The 12,619-nt window shown below is 32.1% G+C and overlaps 1 protein-coding gene across 1 annotated transcript in view; it reads right to left on the minus strand.

Annotated features, from left to right (window-relative positions):
* The window catches only part of LOC126739340 (DNA polymerase alpha subunit B), a 40,137-nt gene that overhangs the window by 22,841 nt on the left and 4,677 nt on the right, over positions 1–12,619 (minus strand). Inside the window, exons 4-6 of the mRNA XM_050444983.1 lie at positions 5,414–5,511; positions 4,825–5,086; positions 4,479–4,755 (exon numbers count right to left, since the gene is read on the minus strand). Coding sequence (XP_050300940.1) covers positions 4,479–4,755; positions 4,825–5,086; positions 5,414–5,511 — 637 coding nt within the window. The remainder of the gene's footprint in view (positions 1–4,478; positions 4,756–4,824; positions 5,087–5,413; positions 5,512–12,619) is intronic.

Raw genomic sequence — 12,619 nt, forward strand, 5'->3', positions numbered from 1 at the left:
GGTAGTGAGATCTGTGAAGTACACTTTTTTTGGACAAAAATATTGAAAAATAGATTCCTTTAACTGAAATTAATATAAAAATAAAATCGCAAAATTTAAAAGGTTTTGAATAAGGGTGTAACAACACTATAAAATATAGAAAATAGGCCACATTTTAATTTGCAATACAGGCAAACACTTAATTACTAATTCTTAAAACTAGAAAAAGTTAATAAGAAAAAAAAACAAATATTTTGTTTAACAGTATGAAGGGTCTCATCGCGATTATACAGGATGTCCAAAATAAGGATGAGCAGTAAATGGTTTAATTAGGCGAAAGTTGCGCAATATAAATGCAATGATTGAATAAATGCAATCTAAAAATTGGAAAAATGCCAAATACTTCCTAATATTCAGGAAAAAGGTGAAATTTGGCAAAATGGTTTTTTTATTTTTTTCTGGCGTTATTTGAAAATATAAAATAAAATCATTTATACATTGTTGTAAACACTTTCTCTCATTTACAAGTTAACATCTTTAACTTTTAAATACGACGTTCCTTCTTTAGAGAGTCATAATCAACTTTGTTTCTTCTTGTCGACGCCATGTTGGCCACTTGCAGTTTTGAATAACCCTTTTAATTACTTTATCAACGAGGTAATTTCTAGCTAGTAGTTGGAATCATCCCTATTAAATATTATATACCTCTCTCTCTTTTAAATACAATTTCGAATTTCAAAAAATTCAAAACATACTTTATTCATAAATACATGGTACCTACTTGTTGACATGGTACTTTTATGATATAAAATAGGCACATTAATCGACATATTACTAACACATAATTTAAAAACAATACACAATAGTGGGTTCAACATACTAGTATAAACACAAAATGTATTTTCAATTTCAAAGCAAGACGACTTAAAATTTTTTTAGAGTAACATCACAAATTCTAACCTTTACATCTTTACTAAAAACTAATTATATACTATTGGCCTATTCCTAACTATCTTCAAAAAATTCTAATGCTATAAAAATATTTGCTTTTAAGAAGTTTCGTTAAGGACTTTTTAAAGCGAGGAGACTTTTATGACATTTGGAAAATGATTAAAAATTTTTATGCTCAAGTAAATAAGAGAATTCTTAGTTCACTTTTCGGGATGGGCATTGGAATATTGTATTTTTTTCTGATATTATAATGTTTTAAGGAGCCATTATTTTGAAGATACAATTTATATTTTTTGTATATTAGTCAAGCAGACTCAACAATAAACAAGCAACATAAGGAAAGTATCTTTAAATAGGGGTCTGCATGTCCTATGGAGATTTATGACACATATATTTAATGGCTTCTTTTTTAAAAACAAACATCGAGTCAAAAAGCCGTTTACTAATGCAACTCCAAAATGTTATTCCATACTGTAGGTATTTTTGTATGAAAGTAAGTTCCAACTTTCGACAAAAAAAATATCAATCTCAGTTCATTTAAAACCATTTTAACAGCATAACATCGTCTAGCCAGTTTTTGCCTCCTGACATATCTCCATAAAACTTAGGTTTATGATCGATAACAATTCCAAGAAATCTGTTAAAATTATTCACTTCCAATTCTTTGTTGTGAATCATGAACTGCTCTGAGCATAAAAACTTAACAATTTAGTCTTATCTATGTTTAAAGACATCAAATTAGCATCAAACCACTGTTTAATCATTAATAAATCTTTAGAAATTGTTCTAGGTTAATGTGCTTTTATTATTGTCCATAAGATAGTGGTGTGATCTGCAAAAATAGTGAAGAATCCTCTTATCTGGAGCGACCCCAGGTCATTTATATACAATAGAAATAAAATAGGACCGAGAAACGAACCCTGCTTACTACACAAAGTTCAGACAAACTGCCATTTGGCCAAACAAACTTTTTTCTGTCTAACAAAACAAAATTTTAACCATTCTAGAGCAACTCCCCTAAACCCATATCTAGAAAGCTTACCGAGCAATATTCCATGGTTGACACAGTCAAAGTGTTTAGAGAAGTCGCAGAATACCGCTGCAGCAAAGTGACCTTCTTCAAGCTCAAATATAATCTCTCCAGGAATGAAAACATTACTCGACATTCATTTAATATGTTATTTTTTTTAATTAGGAAAGCTACCATTCGTACTATAACCAGTTTCTCAATAACTTTAAAGGCTTTTTAGGCTTTATTTTTATCTTTTTCATGAATGAATTTCATCATGAAAACAATTATTGAAAATACTTAAAACACTAAAGACCATAAACATAATATATTGATTTAAAATTTTCTTAAAGTAAAAAAAAGAAAAAGAGAAAATGGCTCTCATAGACATGAAGAGACAGTATTTTTAAGAGTTCGGATTGATTTTTGTAGATAAAATAAATAATTTTCTGTGAGGTTTATAATTAGATTTTTTTAAAGATTTTCTAATAAGATTTTGAGATTCTTATATTAGGTTGTTATAAATCAAAGTCTTAATTAATATACGCACACTGATTAATTTTGCCTAAAGAAGCCATCGTCTCACAAACTAAACACATTTACATATATCTATCTATTTGTGATTATGATATCCAAGAAAAATTTTTAACAACTACCAAATTGCAATACGGCAAACACGAACCTGTGCAAAAACTCTCCCACACGACTCGGATGATCGGCCGATTACTAATGAGAAGCGACGGACGAAATTATTTTCGCGCATACTGGAGAGAATCGCCATCTATTTTTCACGCATATTTGCGGTCACGTTTTAGCCCATAAGGTTGCGTATCTTCCCAAATATTCAATCAACGCTATTACATAGTGGTTTGTGTTTGTAAGTCCGTGTTAGTGAAAGAAGAAACAATGTGTTGGTGTAGAAAAACATTTTAGTAAAACCTGAAAGCAGTGACATTAAGGACGAGCGATTAAACGCCACCTGTTTATTGGAAGATGGAAGAAGGAGATGTAATGGAGATTTTGTATCCGTCGCAGGACATGAACCACACAAATGTTATATTATAGTTGGTATGTAATTTTATTTATTTGTGTATATTTAGAATAAGATTTTTTTGGCTATTTAGCAGTTTTAAAATATTTTTCGGGGTAAAACTATTTTTTTATTAGTTCATAAAGTAATCGAAAGTTATAATATTATAATATATTAAATAATATATTATAAAGTTACATATTACATATATATAGCTGAATAATAATTTTTATGTTGGATTTTTGTTTACATTTTTCATGTACTACTATTATGTTAGATTTTTTTTACCGTAATTTAGGCTAAATTTAGTTATTTTTATGTCATCAGCTTGGGAAGAACTTTATACCAAGTTATCAAATTTAAAAATATTAATTACTAACGAATCAAAAAGAGTCTTAAAGAAAAAAAAAACCTAAATCAGAGGAAATTAAAAAAGAAGTTAGTGATAATTTACTTAAATACTATAATACCTTTGTGCAACTTGTATTACATGATTACAAAAATTTAAGTCAAAAATTTTAGTATTTTGCTATTAAAAAACTTTTTTCCGTCTCAAGAGATAAAGTAGTCAGGGTATATCAAGTATTAAATGTTTCGTATAAAATACCTACATCGTGCACTGAACTAATTGATCCAAACGTGATTGAGGAGGATATTATTGACAGTGAAAACTCTTCAGAGGGTTCAGACGAAGAAAATACAAACACTGAAATTAAAATTGAAACTGGCAAAATGGCGATGACTAAAATGGATTTTTTTAATTTCACCAGCAGGGTTTTGTGCAATGATTTTGATGGCTCAGCGGATAAACTTCGATCTTTTATTGACGCACTAACTTTAATCCAAGAAAATTGCGAAGGGCACGAAGCAAATGCCGTGGCTCTTATTAAAACTAAATTAGTTGGTAAAGCAAGAGACCTTATTGGGGATAATGATACCATACCAATTATAATTCAAAAACTAACAAGCATTATTAAGGGTGAAAGTTCGCAGTTAGTTTCGGCAAAATTATTAGCTCTTAAACAAGGATCCAGCGATACATCAAAATATGCATCCGACATAGAAGCTTTAGCAACAAGCTTAAAAAGAGCGTACATAAATGAAGGTGTACCAGTAAATGTAGCAGAGGGTTATACAACTAATATTGCAGTTAAAGTCCTAAAATCGAATGCGACCTCAGAAAGATCCAGGTTGATAATGGAAGCAGGCACATTCAACACAACTCAAGACGCCTTGACAAAGTTTGTTAGCGTCGAAACTGAATCAAAAAATTCTACAGTCCTTTTTACACAAAATCGATTCAACAATAGAGGAAATCCAAATATATATATTATTTTATACGTAAATTGAAAATTTTACTAGAATTCACCTAAATATTTAAAGCTTTTTTTTGTACTTATGTTGTTCGTGCTCTGGACGCAATATAATTTAATGTAAGCGAATGTGAAAGTAATACAATAATTAATTTATCAAGTATGCATTGTTAAAGGTGATGATAAGATTACTTACCGCTAACAAGGGGCGGTTCTTCCAATAGCGCTAAATCAGTCTTTGCATGCAACTCGTTTACTTCTAGGGTGGCTAGCTCAGGGGTCGTGTTCCTTAATCTTCCGTAAGCAACCACCACCTGCCCAGGGAAAACCGAGAATTCCAACAATTTTGACAAGTCTAGAGCTACCGTTTGCCCGCGGAATTTCCACGTTTGTCCAAGAAGGACACTGTTTGCGTCCAAACGCTTGAATGATAGGGATATGATGCGGCCGTAAAGCATTATTTCGTCGGTGTTCTGGAAATATCCTGATTATTTCCATTTTATCCTAACTAAAGTAATAACAATGAGTTAAACCGGTCTTACCGAATTTTGTGTAGACCTATAAGGATGCCGTGAGTTGATAATGGCCTGCGCTAAATCTTCCACCATATTATCCATGCATCCCACACGTTTTCCAATATATTCCAGCATGAATTTCTGATCGGATTTCATGCCATCATCGTATACCGGTTTAGCAGATATTTCCAAATCGGATTCGCGTTTGAACTTTGCATTTTTGGAGCCGTAGTAGAACCGGACCGATAAGGCCTCATCACGTTTTTTGTATGTATCTAAACCAACAGATCTGAAATAAGACACTTTTTATATACTTTTGGTACTCTACATCATCACCTACATATTAAATGCCAGGTAATCTAGTTTATTAAAAATAATAATCATTTTGGAGACAAGTAAAAATGATTATAATTTCTATATAATGCATGTCTAACTCTTTTACAATTTATCCTATCACAGAGTTTGGCTGCTAGATAAGTATAGAAATCATAAGCTATCCTTGAATAAATTGAGACAAAAGAAAATAAATAAAATATAAAAGGTTGATGCAATAAATTACTTTCCTAAATTTGATAGTTTTAGTTCACAATATCTCTACGAAATATCTAGTACTTACGGACTAGATATTTGACTAGAAATATCAGTCACTTGGTCCACTTGAAGTTTTTTGGGTCGAACAGGAGTGTTAATTCTGGATAATGGTGGTGCATGAGCCTAAAAGAGATAGTAAAATTTTAGAAAAGTATTATTAACGAAAGACAACTTTAAATAAGCTTACGCTTATTCAGTTGAAAAAAATTATAGGTTTACATAGTTTTAGTTATTTTAATGCAATCTATAAGGCAAATTTAAATGCCAAAATTTGTCATAATTCCATCCCAATCCCCTGCCTTAAGTACTACTGAATATTTTATTGAGCCCTCTTAAATAAACATATTCAAATGCATTGTGTAAGAAATATGCCGAATAAGGATCACGTCTCGCATCACGTGCGTATAGCCTGGCTTGGTACCGTCGTCATCGTGGTCCAGGTCAACGGTATATTATGAAAGGGAATATCGATTGGCTTTGACTATTGAAAGTTTAAGTCGATCCCGGCGACTTTTATATTTTGTTTGCTTTTGTTCATTTTATTTTTAAATCTTAAATTGTAATTAAAATAGTTATTTTTTTTTTTATTAAAGTTGGGTTTTATTTTTCTATATTTCTGACATCAGAAGTGGGATTATACGCTTGCGCGCCGTGTTAGTTTATTTAAAAACTAAAAAAAAAAAAAACTTTGTGTGTGAAAATGCCGCGTTACGAGGAAGACTATGAGCGCCGCGAATATCGAGAACGCGAATCTCGGCGTGACGAAAGAGTCCTAGTACGCATCTTCGTCGAGGCTCAAGCCGCTCTTCTAGTAGAGCAGGCGTTGGGTCGAGGGTGGAAGACGATAAGGTGGTTCGCGGAAGGCGTTCTCGAAGAGACGGTCAGCCTCAGCAGCATGATAGACATCACCGCTCTAGGAGCAGCCCTAGAAGGTACTCCTCATCTGGAACTTCATCGAGTGCTTTGGCTGAAAGCATCTCGAAAATGGGTGAGACCGTAGTGGCTGGAATTGACAGGTTGTTGGTAAGCCGAAGAGGTGGAGTACCAAGATTTTATCAGTTGAAGAGGAATCGCTGGACAGCTATCCGAGCGGAAATGTTAAGACTCGCCGAGAATCATCAGGCTGAGCAAAAACGCCGATTTGACTCCAAGAGGATTCCTGGACATCAGTATGTGGAGGGTGATTTAGTGCTGTTGTGACTTACAGCGTCTCCAAATACTGGGACCATCAGGAAACTCTTGCCCAAGTGGCGAGGACCTTACAGGATCAGCAAAGTCCTGGAGCACGATCGATATGAAGTGACCGACATACCTGGAGCTGTACGATCACGCATTCCGGATAAGGGCGTGGCAGGGTTGGAAAATATGAAACCCTGGATAAGATTCGGTATTGAATCTTAGAGTAGGTATTGGCGCGGTTGCAGAGCTCTGTGGGGGAGCCATCTGCAGGTGTAATTATTGTAATTCCTGGTACTTTTGGCTCCCCGGTTCAGGTGGGCCAAAGGCAGGTGGTTAAAATTCCTGGTTACTTTTGGTCTTCCCTAGTGCGCCTTTAACATACTAGCGCTAGTATTCTTTTGTTATTATTAGATTTAAGTACTTAACGTTTTAATATTTGGTATTGGCCTTTGTTTTACCCCATTTATTTTTTTTTAAATACCTAACCCTGTGTATGCATACACCGTGTTTCCCAAATTTAAAGTTTTCTTAGGTATTAGGATTCACGGGATGTTCGACTCCATGACTGCTAAGCTGTTGATTTTCTCAGTTTGTTTTTATAAAATTTTGTTTTATTTTAATGCTTATACGTAATTCTTTTCCTTAGCAAAGTCGACTTGGATCGAAATGAATTTTAGGCGTGAGGACACGCTATAGTCAGAAAAGGCCGTGTAAGAAATATGCCGAATAAGGACCACGTCTCGGATCACGTGCATATAGCCTGGCTTGGTACCGTCGTCATCGTGGTCCAGGTCAACGGTATATTATGAAAGGGAATATCGATCTCAGCATAATTTGGGAAAAGGAAATACAGGCGGGCATTGAAGGGAAAGACAGATTGGCTTTGACTATTGAAAGTTTAAGTTGATCCCGGTGACTTTTATATTTTGTTTGCTTTTGTTCATTTTATTTTTAAATCTTAAATTGTAATTAAAATAGTTATTTTTTTTTTAAAGTTGGGTTTTATTTTTTTATATTTCTGACAATTGGCATATAAAAAAAACATAAAATATCGATATAAAAAATCGTCAATTTTTGATATCAATAAATCAGAGTGGTTGCAAAACAAAAATTTCTCCAAAAACTCTTTTCCTAAAAATATGGAGTATCGATATGTTGGGTTTCCTGCTACATAAGACAATCCGTTATATGAATGTTTTTCACAAAATTTTGAATGAAGTGTAAAATATAGCGATAAAATTTCGTCGACGACGCAGAAAACTTCTCCATCCTTGTTTGCCCGAGAATATTCATGCTGGTGCCTATCAGTCACGTCAATGCACCACGCCCAAGCAGATTTTTATCAACGTTTTTAATGATCATGTGTCAACTTGTGAATCAGCAAATTTTGTTTCAATTTAGTATTAAGTTACCTAAACTGGAGACGTACTGTGTTTATTTGAGAAATATTTAAAGAACGATTCAAAAATATTAAAACACAAAGATATGTTACAATTTTGCATACCATCGGAAAATGCATAGAAAATATAGCATTCCATCTAAAAAAACTTTGGTACTCTACCACTGTTGTGATGCCTCCGGGACTTTTTTAACACATGTTATAGGGTATTTATGCAAAAGAACTCACAAGACTAAAACTTTTCTTTAGAAGTAAACTTAATCAACAGAGCTAATTCTCTTATTTCAGAGAATTAGCTTATAATAAAACTAAATTTTAATTAAGTCAATTTTTTTTATTTTAGTTTATATTAAATTTATTAAAACTTTTTTATTTATATGCCATAAGACATCAAGTCTAGGGTACTAGGGAGCAGGGTGATTGTCTAACTTGTCTTGATCCCATTTTTGTCAGGTCAAAATTCACCTCCGAAGCTGTTGTTTTAAGAGGAGGGTACTCAGACCATTTCCCTACTTTGTTAAATATTCCTCTGTTAAGTAGTAATAATATTGGTTCTAGACTAATGAAACATTTGGATAAGTCTCAACTTAGTCTAAAACTTAATTCAGAAGACTGGCAGGATGTTTTGAGTGAAAAAAACCCAAATGTTTGGGCATTAAATTTTATTAGTAAAATAACTAACCATATTAAATTATGTAGTTCTGAGAAGTATGTCAAATGCAAGCACAGAATTTTAAAACCTTAGGTAACAAGGGGTATTTTGAATTCAATAAGACGGGATTATTTAAAGAAATGTTTATCATTAAATCATCTAAATATTGATTATAAAACCCAATTAATAGATTATCGAAAAATGCTTACTAAAGTGTTAAATGTTGCTACAGCTTCTTATTTTAAATGCCTCTTTTCCTCTCACTCAGGGGATCCTAAGTTGACCTGGCAGACTATCAAAAAATGTACAAATGAAGACTTTTCTGGTGGCAGCAATGACATTAAACATGTTAAAAGTAAAGCTGGCCATTCTCTTACTACTGATCCATTAATTGCTGAGGAACTTAACAAATTCTTTAGTTCTGTGGGGTCTAACTTGGCTAGCAAAATAAATAATTCTAATGACTACAAGTTTCCTAGTATAAAGGCCAACAATAACTTCTTTTTAAACCCTATTCTGCCTAGTGATCTTATAAAAATTATTAATTCATTAAAGTACAAAACATCTAGCACTGCTGATAATATTTCTAATGAAATAATTAAACTAAATTATAAAACTCTCTTAAAACCTTTGACTTATTTAATAAACCAAATTTTTTCATCTGGCATTTATTCTGATATTGTTAAAAAAACAATTATTATCCCCCTTTTCCAGGCTGGTAGTAGGGAAGAACTGTCTAATTATAGACCAATTGCTCTTACTAGTTCAGTTAGTAAATTAATTGAAAAATGCCTAAAATTACGACTTACTCAATTTATAAATAAGTATCATTTGTTATCTAATGAGCAGTATGGCTTTAGGGAAAATTGCAGTACAGAGGATGCACTTATAAAGGTAACCAACCACATTGTCTCTGGTTTAAACTCGGGTATGAAATGCATGACCATTTTTATTGATTTAGCCAAAGCCTTTGACACTGTGTCTCACCATATTTTGCTGAAACGTCTAGGTGATCTAGGTATAATTGGATTACCATATTAATTATTAAAATCGTTTTTAGAAAATAGGCAACAGCAGGTAAAAATTAATGAAACAGTGAGTTCTGGACGTGCGGTGGAGTATGGTGTGCCACAGGATACTGTGCTTGGGCCTCGTTTGTTTACACTGTACATCAATGGTCTTTTTTCAGTTATCCCAAAAGATAGTGTGGTATGTTTTGCTGATGACACCTGCTTAATAATTGAAGATAGCAGTTGGGAGGGAGTCAAAAATAAAGCTGAGTCATTAATATGAAGGGTAAAAAATTGGTTTGATTTCAGTCTGCTAACTTTGAATACCGACAAAACAAAGTTTATGTGTTATGCCAAAATTAATTCTACCAGGTTACACTACATTAAAAATTCATAACTTTGATTGCCAAAATTACAATTTTTGCCAGTGTAACACTAAAATTGATTGTGTCAATAGTGTAAAATATTTGGGAGTATTTTTTGACAACTTACTAAAATGCAATCTACATATTGATTACATAATTGGTAAAATACGTAAGTTGTTGTATAAGTTTTACATATTAAGGCATTCTTTGTTAAAAAAGACAATCTTGTCATTGTATATAACTCTAGCGGAGTCTGTACTTGGTTATGGTATAAGTGTATGGGGTTCTTCTTATAGGTCTGTTCTTGATCCTCTTGTTGTTGCTCAAAAGGCATTGCTGAAAGTTTGTTTATTTAAAAATAATTTGTACCCATCAACTGATTTGTTAAGTGAGGCAGGAGTTTTTCAGCTGCATCACATTTATGTAAATTCAGTTACAAGACTTCTTTGTATATAATAAAATAACTAAAAGTAGACCAGTATTGCCTTTGGCAATCAGGTTTCAAAGTAAAAATCCTCTATCCTTTCCTAAAATAAATTTTACTTTTACTAAAAGATCGTTAATTTATACAGCTCCAAAAATTTACAATATGATGCCTCTTGATTTGAGAAATAAACCTTATGCCAGGATCAAGTATAGAATAAAAACTTGGATCATTCATATTAATATTGAGCAAAATGTTTGGTTAATGTTAATTGTTGCTAGCTTGTAATCACTATACTATTCACATAATATTAGATTTTATTTTGTCTGAACTTGATATATCTATATATTTTGAATAGGAACACCCACAAACTTAGTAGTTAATTGTGTTTCCAACTGTATTCTTGATTACTTTGTATTATCGTTTTTTCGAAATAAACCTTATATTATTATTATTATTATTAAGCTGTTAAGAATGGTAATTCAGTGTCTTTAACCAAAGCTGGTGAACATGGGAGTGCCACAGGTTTACATTCCGAGCCCGATATTGTTTTTTAATATATCTTGAGGATTTGCTAAGATTAGATATTAATGGAAATTTGCAATTTTCGTTAATATCTAATCTGCTATTATCTGATGATAATAGCATCACTTGGAGTCACAAGGATAAAAGCATCTTAAAACATAAAAATCATGATTTAAATTGATCAAAATCTGATGTGATGCAAATTTCTTATGCTTTAATGTTGAAAAGACCAAGATTCTTAATTTTATGTTTTCGTTTGACGATTTTTACATAGGTCAGCAGTCTATTGCCCGTGGTTTGAACACAAAGTTTTTAGGAATATACATAGATAATAAACTAAAGTTTACAAGTCACATTCTAAATTTTAATTAAAAGATTGCTATGGGTCGATACGCTGTAACGCAAACCTACTGGGATTTGGATACATCTATCGCAAAAACGACTTACTATATGAACTGGTGGAATCACATCTTCGCTATGGAATAGGTTTTTGGGGCAACTGCAGTCAGTTTCTGTTTGGATCTGCATTTTTCATTCAAAAAAGATACTTGTGTGGTGCTTATTTAAGAGAAAAGAAAATTCTTACTTTGATTTGCTTATTTATTTAAGAGACAGTATCTTTAATACATAAAAAATATAAGGCACCATAACCATATTCCCTCTACCTATTCCAAGATCAAGCTTCAAAAAAGATTCAATAATTTTCAAAAGCATAAAAATATATAATAAGCTACCTGTGGAATTGAAAAACATTCCAAGAAATCAACATTTCAGAAAGTTAGTGAGTGATTGGTTGTCTAAAAAAATTATACCTTTTATACGTTTATTATACCTTATCGTATCAATATTTTAATCATTGGAGATTAAATTAAATTAGTACTTTTTAAATGTTGCTAGTTGTAGTGTATGTTTGTGTCAGCAAATTTTTTGTGTTTTTATTTGTCCAATATTATGTCATATAAAATTTTTGTATATTATATTTTAATTATGTTCTGCTCTCTATTGTTTTAATTATTACCTTATATAATATGTATAAAATGTTTGACAAAGTCAAAATCTACTTTATTTACTAAGTTTACGAACTTGTGCTAAAAGCTTCATAATCCCAGAATTAACAATACTAGTAGTTATTTGGTTAAACTTAAAACAGAATCCATTTTTATCATACATAGGAGCATATTTCATAGCATCAAAGAAAAAAAAGAAGAAAAGGCAAGAACTAACATAAGACAAGAATAAAAAATCTGATCAACCGATACATAATTAATTTTAAATATTAAAGTGAGTCGTTAAAATACTCTTCAATGCTGTAGTAAGCTTTGGTAGCATTAATTTCTTCACAACTTTTTAAGGTCTGTAACAGTCCTAATCAAAAGAGAAACATGCTTAAATGTTTTACGACTAATAAACGTAAGAGAGTTTCTTGTAAGTGAGGTGGTAGGGATTCGAAGAGATTAGTTGTTTACTTGTCAAGTATTATGACTAGTGCAGGATAGTGTACTAATGGACTTATGTATGAGTGTAGCAATATAAGGAGTGGGAAAACTGTTAACATTTTTCCAGATACAAAAAGAGGCTTACAAGAGACTCTCAGACCAACACCACACAGATACTTTAATGCTTTTTTCTGAATAGTAAAAATGATGTTAAGGAGTCTCTTGGAGCACAAACCAAAAT

The sequence above is a fragment of the Anthonomus grandis genome, chromosome 8 (assembly GCF_022605725.1).
Source record: "Anthonomus grandis grandis chromosome 8, icAntGran1.3, whole genome shotgun sequence".
NCBI classification, from domain to species: Eukaryota; Metazoa; Arthropoda; class Insecta; order Coleoptera; family Curculionidae; genus Anthonomus; species Anthonomus grandis.